This window comes from Odocoileus virginianus, chromosome 2 (genome assembly GCF_023699985.2).
Source record: "Odocoileus virginianus isolate 20LAN1187 ecotype Illinois chromosome 2, Ovbor_1.2, whole genome shotgun sequence".
NCBI lineage: Eukaryota > Metazoa > Chordata > Mammalia > Artiodactyla > Cervidae > Odocoileus > Odocoileus virginianus.
Window position 1 is genome coordinate 59,100,106 of NC_069675.1, and position 16,008 is coordinate 59,116,113.

Consider the following 16,008-nt stretch of genomic DNA (forward strand, 5'->3'; position numbering starts at 1 on the left):
TTGTGTAATGTTCCTCATGAATGGTGACTACATTAGTTTCCTATGGCTGCTGAAACAAATTACCACAGTCCAGGTGGTTTATAACAACATATATTTATTCCCTTACAGTTCTGGAAGTCGAAATGGATTTCTCTGGGCTGAAATCATGATGTAAGAGGGGCCACGCAACCTTAGAGGAGGCTCTAAGGGACAAACATTTCTTTGCCTTTTCCAGCTTATGGTGGCCATCTTCATTCTTTAGCTCCTGGCTTTGAATCACATCATCTTTTCTCTCTCTGCTTCCATCATCACATCATTTTTTCTTCTCTGTCTTCGAATCTCCCTCTGTAGACATTTATTAAGGACACTTGTGATTACATTTAGGATCTACCCAAACAAACCAGGATAATCTCTCCACATGAAAATCCTTAAATTAGTTCCATTTTTGAAGTCCCTGTTACCATACAGGATAATATTCATATGTCCCGGGGATTAAGAACTGGATATATTGGGAGGCATTTTCCAGCCTACTACAGTGACTCTCAAGAATGTGAAGAGATTAACAGTTGAAAGTCTTTATCAGAACCTATATAGGGCTATTTCAGGCATAAAACTTGATTTTAAAATAATATGCTCAGGCACAGAAGTTCAAATTTCTCATTCAAATATTTGAAGATTTCATCTCAGTTCAGTTGCTCAGCCATGTCTGATTCTTTGCAACCCCATGGACTGCAGCATGCTAGGCTTCCCTGTCCTTCACTCTCTCAGGTGTTTTTTTTTTTTTACAAATTTAATAGTTAATATTTTTCATATTACTTTACATTTATTTTATTTTCATTATTTTATACATATTTAAAAAGCAGTTAATTTTTCAGCAAGTCCACTATAGATATTTACAAATTCCCTTCAGGTTACCATAGGATACCATACAAATACCATTTTCTCTCTGTCTTACGATAAGGAAAAGACTGGGAAATATAGTTCTACAAAGTTTAGAAGACTAAAACAATGGAGGAAAGAATGTCCATGGTATACATAAGCATAGTCCATATCTATTGTAACAAGAAGTCAAAATGTACAATAACAAAAATCCAGAAACCAAACAAATAGCAAAATAAGCACTTAAAAATAACAATCAGGTATAGCTGAGGTAACTGTCAGAAGAATAATGGTTGCCTTGGGTAACAGGATTGGAATAAGGAAAGGCAGAGTAGGAGAGAACTGCTATTCATTATAGGCATTTTGGTACTCATTAGTTTTGTTTTTTTTAAAGATGTGCATCACTATTGAAAAGTTTTTTAAAAGTTCAATCAAAAATGATATCAGAACTTAACATCAGTATATCACATTTTTTCCTATGGTCTTTTCTCTAATATGCAGTCCTACTCCTTTTCTAAGAAGGGAAAAAAACAGTTTTTGTTTGCTAATCATATTACCCATTTTAATGGCACAATTACCCAGTTATTTAAGCTTCATCCAAAGAACAGTCTTGAGGATCTTTTCTTTAATATTTAGTTAGGGTGGTGAGTATGAATGCTTAAAATAAATTCCCTGAGCCTAAGTTAGGGAACAGAAATTCTTTATCCTTCCCAGTGGTGGCACTGGCAAGAAATTTAATAAGCTAGACCAGAGGCAGAGATGTTTGGAAAGCCATCAAAAGATGTTTGATGGAATGCACAGCGGGGAATCTTTAATATGTTTAAAAGAGGAAGAAAAATAGGATTAAACTGAATACTTTTCTATTTACCAGTTCTTTTTGAGGATTTCAAAGTCAATAAGTAATTTTATCACCTATGTATATGTCACCTTAGTAAAGGAGTATAAGGTTTATTTTATCTTATAAGTTTAGTAAGAGATGTGTTATTCCTTAGTGAGTTTTTTTCATATTTCTGAAATATGACTATATAACAATCTATGTTTATTAGAAGCTCTGAGTGAATACAGACTATTATTTACAGTTATTCCTGGGCCTGTTCATTCTGCCTCTATAATCAAGGGGTTACAGGCAGTTTGGCATAGAAGTGAGATTTAACAATTTATGGGCATCACCATTTGTCACCAACATTCTCCTCTGGACAACATGTAGAATAAGAGTAACAGGAGACAACATAGAAAAGACCTGACTTCTATGCAACTTTCAAAGGAGAACCAGGAAGGAAATTATCGATAAGCATGAACAAGATAATGCATGTTGTGGTTAAACTGCATTTTTGCAAGCCTGGTGACTTTTAAGACTACTCAGAAGATTGGTTTATCAACTCTTTAGCTAATGTGAAAAACCCTGTTTTTAAAAATATCTTATTTGAAATAATTGCTGTGATATAAAGCAATATTGTTGTGATATAAAGTTATATAACCTTCAAATGTAATTTTTAAAATCATACTATGAATAAATGGAAGGATATGTTATAATTGAAATTCACAACTTGTTTCAGAAAACTTCCTGACTCATTAAAAACAGGGTGTTGGCAACAGGAAAGAATGAAATCTTTCTCTTCCTCAAGTATTTGGAAACACCATTCATTTCTTAAACTACACATTCATTAGTAGTCTGTTTCACAGATACTACTTGATATCATTTTCCAGTTAACCCTATTTGGTCATCTTTTGACTCAAGTAAAATGCCCTACTGTTATGTCTAGTCAATAACTGGCAACTTCTGACTAATTAATAGTAGTTCCCTTTTTCTTCTTTCAGTGGGTGGCCCAGGATTTAGATGAGTATGGATGGGTGCCAATGTTGAGCATGGGTAACAGTTTAGTGTGTAATTGTTGCTTGGTCTCTTGGCTAAACACTTTGGGCATGACATAGAAATTTTTATGTCTTGGACGTGTTCTCCAAAACTGCACTACTTTATTTTCTTGTGTGTGGGGAATGGGGGCAGGATAAACAAGAAAAGAATTAAAAGACCACACACATTGCTGATCTGTACACTAATTTCATACTTAAGCAACTTCTAAACCACCCCATATTAGATAATGCTCATGGTGGGTAGTTAGGAAAGCTTACTGTCAAGTCATCAGGACGGTGCATTTTCTGCTATTACTCTTTTACGTTGGCCCAAGTTCACATTCTAGGTGGAAATAACTGAAACTTAAAAATTCTTTACCTCTAAATTTAAGTTAAAAATGTAATCTTATTTATAGTTCTCAAAGGGTAGACACTAGGATACAACACTGCAAGTTGAAAAGATTTAGTGGCTCTAGACTGGTCACAAAGAATACATTTATTGAGTCCGTGCTATACACCAGATACTATGTCAAGCATTAAATCTAAATAGGCATCAAAAAAGGGATGCTTAGAAATAAGGCAGCAGCCATTGTTTTCTTGTGTTGATAGAATGTTCCTGTCTAAAGAAAAAGATACAAGGTTGTTATATATCCCAGGACATAGAACTGGATAAATTAAACTGAATTTTCTCAAGTTTCTACTCAGGAGTAGAAGAAAGAATGAGAAAATTATAAGCAGAATTTATATCATCCTTGGATGGTAGTATATAGTAGCAGTGAAAAATCGGCTTCCAGCTTTCTTTTTAGTTTACAGTTAATCTCATTTCAAATCATCCCTGTATGTACACACACTCCTTCCCAGGTCACCATTTTCTTCTTCCTTTAGATTCTGCCCCTGCTCCCCCCCCACACACACACTTAAATTTCTGCAAAAGTTTCATCTGTAAATCTATCCATTTACATCACAAATATCTAATTTTACAGATTATCAGTGTCATGGACCCTAAACGAAAATTCCACAGTAGTGTATTATGAAAAAAAAGATCACATACAAACATACATACACACACAAAATTACATTTCAGGCGTTAAAATACATAAATATATTTCAGAAATAGACAACAGCCTTCTAAGAAGACTTGAAACTTCTCCATGGCCATGATATTTCGCCTTTAATGCCATGTGGTCTGCCAAGTGAGATTGTTTCTAGAGGTTCTGAGGGAGTAAGAGGCTCTTTTACAAAATGTTTGGGGGTTCAGAATTTAAACTTAAAGCAGTGTATACAGAAATTCCATTTTACAGGGCACTATGAATTTCATTTGAGCTATTTCAAATCCTAAAAGATGATACTGTGAAAGTGCTGCTCTCAATATGCCAGCAAATTTGGAAAACTCAGCAGTGGCCACTGGACTGGAAAAGGTCAGTTTTCATTCCAATCCCTAAGAAAGGCAATGCCAAAGAATGCTCAAACTACCGCACAATTGCATTCATCTCACATGCCAGCAAAGTAACACTCAAAATTCTCCAAGTCAGGCTTCAACAGTATATGAACCATGAACTTCCAGATGTTCAAGCTGGTTTTAGAAAAGGCAAAGGAACCAGAGATCAGATTCCCAACATCCTTTGGATCATTGAAAAAGCAACAGAGTTTCAGAAAAACATCCACTTCTGCTTTATTGACTATGCCAAAGCCTTTGACTGTGTGGATCACAAAAAACTGTGGAAAATTCTGAGAGAGATGGGAATACCAGACCACCTAACCTGCCTCTTGAGAAATCTGTATGCAGGTCAGGAAGCAACAGTTAGAACTGGACACGGAACAACAGACTGGTTTCAAATTGGCAAAGGAGTACATCAAGGCTGTATATTGTCACCCTGCTTATTTAACTCATATGCAGAGAACATCATGAGAAATGCTGGGCTGGATGAAGCACAAGTCGGAATCAAGATTGCCAGGAGAAATATCAATAACCTCAGATATGCAGATGACACCACCCTTACCGCAGAAGGTGAAGAAGAACCAAAGAGCCTCTTGATGAAAGTGAAAGAGGAGAGTGAAAAAGTTGGCTTAAAGCTCAATATTCAGAAAACTAAGATCATGGCATCCGGTCCCATCACTTCATGGCAAATAGATGGAGAACAGTGGAAACAGTGACAAACTTTATTTTCGGGGGCTCCAACATCACTGCAGATGGTGACTGCAGCCATGAAATTAAAAGATGCTTGCTCCTTGGAAGAAAAGTTATGACCAACCTAGATAGAATATTAAAAAGCAGAGACATTACTTTGCCAACAAAGGTCCATCTAGTCAAGGCTATGGTTTTTCCAGTAGTCATGTATGGATGTGAGAGTTGGACTATAAAGAAAGCTGAGAGCAGAAGAATTGATGTTTTTGAACTGTGGTTGGAGAAGACTCTCAAGAGTCCCATGGACTGCAAGGAGATCCAACCAGTTCATCCTAAAGGAAATCAGTCCTGAATATTCATTAGAAGGACTGATTGTGAAGCTGAAACGCCAATACTTTGGCCACCTGATGTGAAGAACTGACTCATTTGAGAAGACCCTGATGCTGGGAAAGACTGAAGGTGGGAGGAGAAGGGGATGACAGAGGATGAGATGGTTGGATGGCATCACCAACTCAATGGACATGAATTTGAGTAAACTCTGGGAGTTGGTAATGGACAGGGAAGCCTGGCGTGCTGCAGTCCATGGGTTGCCAAGAGTCGGACATGACTGAGCGACTGAACTGAACTGAATTGAAATAATATTTGGGAATACAGCTTCTAGAGTTTTACTTCTTTAAGAGCCAGCCTCTGAATTGATACGACTTAACCACTGAAGACAGGCAGTTTCTTTTTAGAGATTTCTTGAGGCAGCATCCTTTGATACTATATCTTAATATATAATCACTCATAAACCAAGATATCATTCTTAGATTTTACCAAAAACTCTTGCTGCAATTAAAACTCACTTCCTCTCCCTTAATCTTTTGGTAGGTAAAAATAACTGATCATCCTTCTTACAATAAAATCTCCATAATTAAAGACTCTTCACCACTCTTCAACTTTATTATCTTTCAGCTAAGCAACGCTATGGGGCTCAAATTTTTTGGCAGTATTTGATTTTGGTGTTGACAGTGATGGATAAATACTGCTTACCTAGTGCTGGAAAAATTCCTCTACTGTACATAAAGGCTTTTATTAAAGTGTAGACATTTGGATTCTACACACTTCTTTGGTTTTATTTGGAGAAATTACTTTTACAGCTGAGAGGTTTTTGGATGTGATCTTTTTGTATTTCACAGAAGAAATATAATATCAAGGGTTATCATTCTCCAGTATGACAAATGAATCACTGGCCTTTTCTATGTTACTTCAGTAACATTCCCATAGGAATATGCAGCACTAAAAAGAATAGTTTGTTTATAGAATGAGTCATTTAAAAACTCTCGCTTACCTTGGTTGATTAGTGTTGTCCAATGCCTCAGACTCTTCTAGAATGATTTGATTTATAGAAGGCACCTTAAGATAGCGCTGACAATTCACATGTCCCAATGCAGGTGGGTTGAGTCATGACTTGTAAAGTCTGAGATACACCCAACGACCGGCGCACTGGGTCATACAGGCAGGTGGGGTTGGCAATACCAGGTGTGATTTAGCGGCGTTGGGCGGGGCCTCTTGCAGTCCCCGAGTCACTGCAAACGTTCTAACTTTTAAAATCCTCTTTCCTTGAGGACTTCAAGAGTCTACTAAAAGGTAAGCATCTCGTGATAGGTAACCTAAGCCATTTCCCCTTTTATCTGCAAAGTAAACCGTCTAGCACAGCGAAAATCTCTGTAGGAATAGCAACCGGGGTGGTAGTTCTGGTGTGAGAGCCTTCACTTGGCATTTTCTTCGATGCCCTACATTTCTCCTCCTGTTTTAAGTACCACACATCCAACTGCTTATTCCTTAACCCTCCCGACACCAGCTGTGTGAGAACAGTTTGTGTTTACTGAGAAGGGCCTGGGGTGTCTCAGGGTAGTTGCTTTTGGGGGCGGGGGTGGGGGTGGGGCGGCGATCTGACTCTATCCGCCGGGTACATAACTATCTTCAATCTCTGGTAAGCGGAAACATTTTTAAGCAGTACGAAAATAACCAATCGTGCTTCAGGTTCTCTCTCTTGCTCAAGTATCTGTGGAAGGCTAGGAGTTGTACTGGTGAAGAAACATTCCTTGCTCAGCCACGAAACGTGCGGCGCCCATCCCAGCTTCGGCTCCGCTAGGCTGCCTCAGGCCGCAGACGCCCCACCCCCTGCCACCTCCGCGCGTCTCATTGGCCAGGCCCTGAACCCGCCTCGGCTCCTGACTGGAGGCTGCTCCTGTCTGTCTGCGCGGTGGGGACATTTCCGCATTGAAGGGGCTGCTCCAAATGGAGGGGGAGGGGAGGTGCTTAAGAGAAAGTGGGGGCTTTGGAAATCGGAATCCGCAGCTAGGTGGACGGAGGGGGTCAGCAGCTGGGCTGTGACCACTGGCGAGGGGCTCGAGGTGTGCATTTGTGAGGGGAGAGAGGGAGAGAGAAGGGTGCCTCAGAGGTGACATTTTCTCAGCCTGCGAGTCTTCTTCCAGGGGCGCCACAAACGCCCCCAGTTCCCCAGCTGCTAAAGGAAGAGGAGGAAGGTGGGTCTCGGTGGCGGTTTGGGGAGGGGCCGCGGCGGGCTTCCCACCGCTCTAAGGGCGAGTGTGTTGCCCTTTCTGAGGCTTGTAGAGCCCTTGTACTCAACCTGCACTTTGGCCCCGGAGGTCGAATTTGGGGTTCGGCCAAGAGAAACTAGAATGTGTGAGGGTTGGGGCTGACTCCTGTCCCTCGGGTTCGGGGCGGTACACGGGTTCTCCCCTCGCGGGCGGCCCCCTGGTGTCCGCTGCGGGGGAGGGGCTCTGTAGCTTTCGGCCCCTCCCGGGAAAAAGCGCGGCCGCCTGCAGCCGGGAGGCTGGCGTCAGGAGGCCCGGCCCGCGCCTCCAGACGGCACGCCGAATTCTTAGCGCCTCCAAGTCCCGGGATGTTTCTGAGCGGGTAGAAAGGACTGCCTCGCCCCCTCTAGGCAGCCCCCCCCCCCCCCCCCCCTCCCGATCCCTGCTGGGGCGGGGACCGCTGTTGGCCAGAGTTTCCCCGGGAACCGTCCTGAGGCCGGAAGGCAGCAAGGGGAGGGGATGTAGGGGTGCGGCCCGCCTGTGCCTGCGGCCGTCCAGCCCCCGAGGGCGTGGGGACTCGGGGGCGGTGAATCCGCTCTAGATCCGCCTCTTTCATTGATGAAATTTAAGTTCGTGTGATTTTACCTTTTCCGGGAGCCTCCAGCTGGCCCTCATTTGTGTCAGGGGTGCAGTGTAGGCTGGAGTTCCAAGCAGACTCAGTCGCACCAAGTTTCTGTCTTTTGAAAGTGGGCAAGGGGGTTAAGGGTTTTTTTTTTTTTTTTTTTTTTGGAGGCAGTTTTAGTTTTTTGAGTACATACTCTTAAGTGGCCAAACATAGGAAGAAAAGAAAGAATTCGTCATTTGTTAAAGCAGGAGTGGAAGAAAGACCTCTATAGCGTTGACTCCTCTAGACATTTAAATATATTTATATTTCTAAGCCAGTGTATTTTAGTAAATCCCTAAAATGTCGAGATTTGTACAAGGTAAGATACGCTTCTTATCTCCCGGGTTGCTCTAGCATTACCGAACTTGGGGACCGGCAATGGAGAGGTTGGTGGGTGGTTTGGAAGTTTAAATGTTCATTTGAGATACTATTTGCGAAACCCTTTTCGTTAAATTGACATTTGAGCTGTCTTGAGCTGCTGGGTTGGCGTTTCAGAAAACGTATCATTTATACCCTTGTACTCTGCTGCATTAGTTCTGCCTCCCTGAAATCAGGTTAGTAGCACCCTGGCTCCTCGGGATAGTGGCTGTAAATGATGATAAAACAGGATTTTGACTTCTTACTGATCCCTGTTCTCTTTTCGTGGTCGAAGTCGAGGTAACCCTGGGTGCGGACGGGAAGGGGAACTGAGAGGGTTGAGGAAAGGCAGGTGGGTTTAGCCAGGACGGTTGGGAAAGCTTTAGTGTTCTCAGCTTCTCCGTTTGTGTGTACGTGGTCTGAGTCTCAGATTCATTTATTGCGAAACAGGGAGTAGCTCGTAGAAGCTGGAGGTCATTTCAGCAGAAGAAATGACTTTGCTGCATTGCTGTTTTTTTTTATTCCCCCCCTCCTTTGAAATCTGTAAAGATTATTACGGTTTCTTGGAAATTAGCGAATTGCTCTCTAAATTCTACATATGTGTTTGAAAAAGGTTTAAAGAATGCCTCTCAACTGAATTAAGCAGTAATGTTGTGTGTGTGTGTGTGTACGCTTTGAAATTGGTGCTACCTTAAACCTCTGTCATCAGTTTGTAGCATGGGATTTGCCTTCTCTGTATGCAAGGAAATCCTTTTTTTTGAGGACCCAAGAGTGTGAAAGCTTCAGCCATCTTGCTGAAAACACAGCTAGTAAAGTTCACAACCACTTAATGTGGCTCTCAATAAATGCAGATGTACTTTAAAAAAAGTTGTCAGTAATGGCCATCATTTGGCCCTGGGCATAAAAATGTCATAATCTGTTTTACATCACTTTATTAACTCTTGAGTTTTGTATAATAAGAGACTTTGCCTGCATTATTTTGAAAACAGACGGGATTCTTATCTGCCTTTAGCACTAAGCTCAGAAATGTCACTTGTCATTAAACTTCTAAATTCATATTATGCTTTATATGTGATGAAGGATGCTTCCTTATTCAGACTGAGCAAATGTCTTAGTCAAGAATAGAAAGTAGAGGTAACTGTCAGAAGTTTGCTTGTTTTTGTAATGATAACATTTAATTACCAGAAAGCCAGTATTGGAATAATATGCTAGAGAAAAGTGGACAAGTCACTTCTTTTTAAAAATTGAGAATATTATTAAACTTCAGATGTTCCTTGTTACGGTTTAGAGCATCTTACAGATGGGGTGCTGCACATTGACTGGTGTCAAATCTTTTGCTGTTAATGGCTAACTAACTGCTTTCAGGAGATAGTAAGTGGCAATACCTGGGTATGTTGTTATTCCTTTCTCTTGTCATCCACTTTTTCTTTTTTAATAAACTGTTTTATCTTGGGATACCTTTAGATTTGTAAAAAAGTCTCACATAGGTCAAAACTAAGAAATTATCACCAGTAACGTTACTATTAACTCAACTACAGACTTAGACTTTCCATGATTCAATCCAACACTGCATTTACTTGCCATCCAATTTTGCTCTAAATGTTAGTTTTCATTTTTAATTTTGACAATTTTGCACAAAAAGATGACACACCTCTCCCCTCTGAAAAAAAATTTAACATGATTTTGCTCCTGTTTATCATTGTTTAAATTTGTACTTCAAGTGTAAATTCTCTGTGTATTAACTCTGTTGCTGTGATAAGTGATAAATTTTATTGGCACATAAATCCATTGTCTCCACATATCAGTTTTTTAAGTAAAAGGGTTGGGATTTTTGTTTTTGGATTTTTTGGTAGTAGATGAAATTGATCTTTGCTGTAGTACTTATTGATATTTCTGTGCATTGACACTTAGCTTGTAGCACTTCATAAGGAAAGGAATGGGCAAATATTAGGCCCCTAAGCTGTTTTCATATGTTGTCTCATTTAAGCTTCACAAGAACGCTGAGAGGTAGTATATTTACAGGTGATGAAATTTAAGTATCTTATCCAAAGCTAGTAAGCACTGAAATTCGTATATAAATGTGTCTAAACCCTTGTCCATTCCAGTACCTTTTGTTGCCTCCTAAGTTAAAAACTTATCAGGAACAATGGCTCCTTTCTCCAACTAGACTGTTAGTTCCCTGTGGGCAAAGATAATATTATATCCCTGGGGGAAATACAGTGGCTTGAAGTGGTAGATGCTCTGAAAGAACCTGTCACAGATGACAGATGAGAAACGCAGCACTTTTCGTGTACTTTTTTAGTAGTTTAGCCCACATTTGGTTGTAGTTTATTAATAACACCTCTAACATAATTGCTGAGAAAGGTAAAAGGGATGGACCTAGGTTAAAATCCTGTTACCGATAGGTGATCATAGACACATAACTTTTCTGAATCTTCATTTCTAGTAATACTTATATAAACATTTGGTATTAACACTTATGCCACAGGGTTTTTGAGAAGCTGAAATGAGACGAATTATGTGAGTGCATTTTGATGGGCAGTAAACTTTCCTTTCCTTTCTTAAAATGATGATGGCTTTTTGGATAGCATTGCCACCATAAATATAACCACGTGTCACCAACAGAAGCAGAACAAGTCCCCTGTGACAGTTCTTTATTTTCCTATTCCAGTTTTGGTGTTCAGGCCTTCAGCAACTTGCTGATACATATATTTTTTAAGTATGGAGTTGGAGGGGAAAGCTTGAACAATGATGTGAATACATAATTGGTGACAGTTTTTGTTTCAGTCCAGTCAACAGCAAAATTTTGAGCTCTTTTAATATGCTATATTGGGATTTCTCCTGTATCCCTTATGATGGGCACAGATCTGGGTATTATCCCTGTGTGTTGTGTGCACATATGTTTAAATGTCCTGAAATCTGGGGTTGCTACACTTGGCTTGAATCTCTTGTCTCAAATCTAGGCATTGTGCGTTAAAAGAATGCTAAGTATCTCCATTCTTAAGCACTTTGACTGTAGGTTATTAGGTAGAAATGTTTAACTAATAAAAATATTTAATGTCAGTAGGTAGGAGAATTCTCAGTATATGTAATCCTCAGCCAAAAGAAGATTTAACTCATTTTGGGCATCTCTCAAGTCTGTGTTCCTCAGGCACTTAAGATTCCTTCTCATAGGAGGATTGTTTATTGGATCTCTGGCTTAATTCCCTAGTTGGTGTATTCTGCCCTCATGTCACCTTCTGTCTGCCTGTAAAATTACATCTCCATTTGCTAGTTTTCTCCATCCCAGGGGTTGTTGCAGGCTCCTCAATTATTCCAAATAAATGTGACTACTATTTGAGTACTAAATAGTGCTTCCCTGGTGGCTCAGAGGTTAAAGCGTTTGCCTGCAATGCGGGAGCCCTGGGTTCAATCCCTGGGTTGGGAAGATCTCCTGGAGAAGGAAATGGCAAGCCACTCCGTATTCTTACCTGGAGAATCCCATGGATGGAGGAGCCTGGTGGGCTACAGTCCACGGGATCACAAAGAGTCGGACACGACTGAGCAGCTTCACTACTTGTCGTAGTTGGAGGTGACACCTCCTCCTGTGACCTGCTGGTTCATCAGCAGGTAGGACTTTTTGCCAGGTGTGTCAATGGGTGCTGTTTGGAATTTGGCTTCCCAAAAGATCTGAGAGCTACGGGGCAATCTCCATACATGATTTGAAACTTATAAATGGTGCTGGGCCTATTGTCATCTAACCAACTAAGGCTGTGTTATGTACTTATACTGTAATTTAGAGGAACTTTGAAACATTTCTTTCTTTTTTTTTTTTTTAATTAAAAAAATTTTTTTTGGCTGTGCCACATGCAGGTCATAGTTCCCCAATCAGGGGTCAAACCCATGCTCCTGAAGTGGAAGTGCAGAGCCTTAACCACTGGGCCATCAGGAAAGTCCCTAGAGGAACTTAAAAGAAAAAAAAACTTAATCTATCTGAATTATATAAAAATGTCCCTTAATATTCTTAAATTGAAGTCCTTCTATTTCAGGAGAAGCCATTTGAGTGCCTCTGTGTCACTTAAAAAATATTTGAGGCCTGTCAGCTTTTCCATTTGTTGGAATTCTCTTTTCGTGTCTTTAGTTTGGTGATTCTTGTTTGGTCAGTGGCAGCTAGCCAGGGAAGATTAGTTGAACTAATTATAACAGGAGGGGTCTCAGATGAACATCAGGGTGAGAAGCATTTTGTGGCTTGGTTGTAGAGGTCAGGCCTAGGCCTGGTTCTTCTCAAATCCTGAGACCAAATTTAGCCTGTAGCTGATTATTTAGATGACTAGGATGTTTTCAGCCCAGGGAGGTTGTGGCATGGATTTGAGGCAAGACTAGAGGTGGCAAAGCAATGATTAAGGCACACTTCTCATTTTTAAAGATGTAGCTTAGCATTCATTATGTTGCTCGAGAAAGAGGATTTAGTTAAATTCATAGTCACAGTTATATATGAAAAATTAAAAGAAATTCAAAGAGTTGTACTGATGAACACTCTTTATTTTCTAATGTGGATCTTGGTCAGATCATCTCTGTTCCAGTAAAATGGGTGATTTTGATAACTGGGTCTTTCTTGCAGTAAAATGGATGATTTTCACTTGTAAGAGTCTACCAGGTGGCTCAGTGGTAAAGAATCCACCTGTCAGTTCAGGAGACACAAGTTTGATCCATGGGTCAGGAAGATCCCCTAGAGGGGGAAGTGGCAACCCACTCTAGTATTCTTGCCTTGAAGATCCCATGGACCAAGGAGCCTGGGGGCCTACAGTCCATAGGGTGGCAAGACTCAGACACGACTGAGCTGAGCACTCATGAAGAAAAGAAACTGAACATTAGAGAAATAAGAAATACTAACTGGTATACTTCTTGGAAGTGCCATTTTAATATTCTGAAGATAAATTGAAAAATAAAAGGAAATTACAATGTTAATTTTGTAATATTGAGGCTTCCCTGGTAGTTCAGTTGGTAAAGAATCTGCCTGCATGTAGGATACCCTGGTTTGATTTCCTAGGGCTGGAAGATCATCTGGAGAAGGGATAGGCTTTCCACTCCAGTATTCTTGGGCTTCCCTGGTGGCCCAGTTACAAACTTAATTTTGTAATATTATGTCACAGTTTTCCCGTAATATACTAATAGTTCACTTTCACAGTTCATACTCACTTCCTATTCTCTCTGTATTTATTTTTCTCCGTAGAAAATTCTGGTAACTTGTGAATTGTAATGATTTTGATTAAAAGATACTTATTTGTTTGAGGAACATTAGTTGGCCTTGTAATAAAAATGTTCTAAGTCAAAAATAATATGCTGTAATTTTCCAGCTCCCACCAAGTTGAATTTGGTACTTTTTCTGAAAGTGCAGGTATTAGGAGTTCCCAAAGTTGGATCTCTCCATTTCTGAAAAGTTAGTATAAGCAAGTATTTGAAAGTTTAACTCTGGATTATCTGTAAATATGAATAATTAAGAATTGACTGTATTAACCTTGTGTAACATGATTCATCCTCATATCCAGAATTTATGCTGGTGGAGAAAATCCCAGTGATATTAGAATAAAATTGAGGGGGAGATCCTCTGAAAATCTGGGATTTAATGAATGTGGAAATGTGATTCACTTTCCACCCTTTTGATTGCTTGGGATCTCTGTAGAAGCTTAGCTTTCTAGACTGTGTCCTTTTGTCACAGCCTACAGTTTCATTTCTGAACTATCATGTTTTGAGCTTGGTGTAATGGTATTTGAATTTTGGACATCTTGGTTTTGGGTAATTTGATGGCTTATCCCAGGCACAGTGACTATTAATTGAAACCATATGTCTTAGATCTCTAAATTTCTAACACCAGGCACGCAACTTTCTATTAATAGCTTACTAAATTCCTTGCAAGTTGGGTTGCTAAACTATTGAAAGAAAATTGAACTTTATATGTTTTTTGGTTGGGTTTATGTGTGAAAAGGGAGATAATGCTCCATTTGAAATCTGTTTCCCAGTTCTCTCAACTGGTGATGCAGGCATCTCCTTTAGTTTGTTGCACAGTAATTGTCTAGGACTCAAATTCTGCCTCTGCCAACAGTCCCATTGTTTTTCTCCATCACTGCCGAATGAAATTGACTGCGCCCCCGAAACCATTTTGACAATTAAGGATTGTTTTTGAGAGCCACGGAGAAATTGACTGTTGTCATCTTAGTTACTTATATAAACAGCAAAATGTTTTGTTTTCCAAACCTTACTAGATGCTTGTTAGTTTTTCTGTATAAATCAAGAGAGTTCATGTTTCTCTGTGATTTTTTAACTTGTATCTTAAAAAAACAAAACCACTATTTGTTATATTCATGTACATATTCATTATGCTCAGTCTACTGTTTGTTAGTCTTCAAATTGTAAAAAATGCTATTCTGGGGGACACTCCGTTTAATAATGGTTCTACTTGCTCTTTGGCCACAAAGGTAACTGAAGTTTGTTTCTCTCTGTTTGTTGCCCTGGCAAAGGCTGATGTGATTTTCATTTATGTTATAACCCTACCTAGAATTTTAAAACTTCCAAAGAGTGCAGGAAAACAGAGTAACACAGCTCTGCACTGTGGGTTCATTTGCAGGTTCATTTATGCCAACGGTAAAATGCTTAATCCTGGTAATAAAATATTTATAGAGTACATAAAAGCTTTCTTCAATTTTTTACTGCCCAGAAAATAAACAATATAGAAGGAAAAGTTGAAGAGCACAAGAGAATGTTTATTCTAATGTGTAGTTTTTCATTTTTCACCTTATGCAGTAACCTCATTTAATAGAGAGATTTGAACTTTTACCAGTTTTCCTTAAGATTTGGTGGCATACAACCTGGAGGTGGCAAGCCATGTTAACCAAACACACTGTAACAGAGAAAGGGAAGAACTTCCTCCAGGAAGGAGAAGCAGGGCACCAGGCAGCAGGGTTGGGATTCCTGCTTGTCACTGCCACTGTGTCCTTTGGCAAATCAGCATCTCTAGGACCCTATTTCATCTTCAAGGGAATTAGACTCATCCAGTTCAGCTATTTCAAATCCTAAAAGACAATGCTGTGAAAGTGCTGCACTCAATATGTCAGCAAATTTGTAAAACTCAGCAGTGGCCACAGGACTGGAAAAGGTCAGTTTTCATTCCAATCCCTAAGAAAGGCAATGCCAAAGAATACTCAAACTACCGCACAATTGCACTCAACATGCTAGTAAAGTAATGCTCAAAATTCTCCAAGCCAGGCTTCAGCAATACGTGAACCGTGAACTTCCAGATGTTCAAGCTGGTTTTAGGAAAGGCAGAGGAACCAGAGATCAGATTGCCAACATCCTTTGGATCATCGAAAAAGCACAAGAGTTCCAGAAAAACATCTATTTCTGCTTTATTGACTATGCCAAAGCCTTTGACTGTGTGGATCACAATAAACTGTGGAAAATTCTGAGAGAGATGGGACTACCAGACCACCTGACCTGCCTCTTGAGAAACCCGTATGCAGGTTAGGAAGCAACAGTTAGAACTGGACATGAAACAATAGACTGATTCCAAGTAGGAAAAGGTATACATCAAGGCTGTATATTTTCACCGTGCTTATTTAACTTATATGCAGAGT

General features: G+C 39.8%; 1 protein-coding gene and 1 long non-coding RNA gene across 4 annotated transcripts in view; one reads left to right on the forward strand and one right to left on the reverse strand.

The window, feature by feature from the left end:
* Nucleotides 1-16,008, forward strand: part of UGP2 (UDP-glucose pyrophosphorylase 2) — a 177,412-nt gene that overhangs the window by 116,761 nt on the left and 44,643 nt on the right. Inside the window, exon 1 of one of the 3 annotated variants that reach the window (XM_070480156.1) lies at nucleotides 7,145-7,365. The exons of 1 other annotated variant lie outside the window; for it this stretch is intronic. Coding sequence is in view for 1 of the 2 variants with exons in the window: in XM_070480155.1 (XP_070336256.1) it covers nucleotides 8,342-8,360 (19 nt within the window). In the remaining variant the exon portion in view is untranslated. Of the gene's footprint in view, nucleotides 1-7,144; nucleotides 7,366-8,020; nucleotides 8,361-16,008 lie in introns of those variants that run through there. One more of the 3 variants, XM_070480155.1, reaches the window with a different exon arrangement.
* On the reverse strand, nucleotides 75-6,986 carry LOC139039414 (uncharacterized). Its single transcript, XR_011492676.1, has 2 exons — nucleotides 6,165-6,986; nucleotides 75-324 (listed from the first exon to the last, which is right to left on the reverse strand). It is a non-coding gene; the product is annotated as an uncharacterized lncRNA (long non-coding RNA).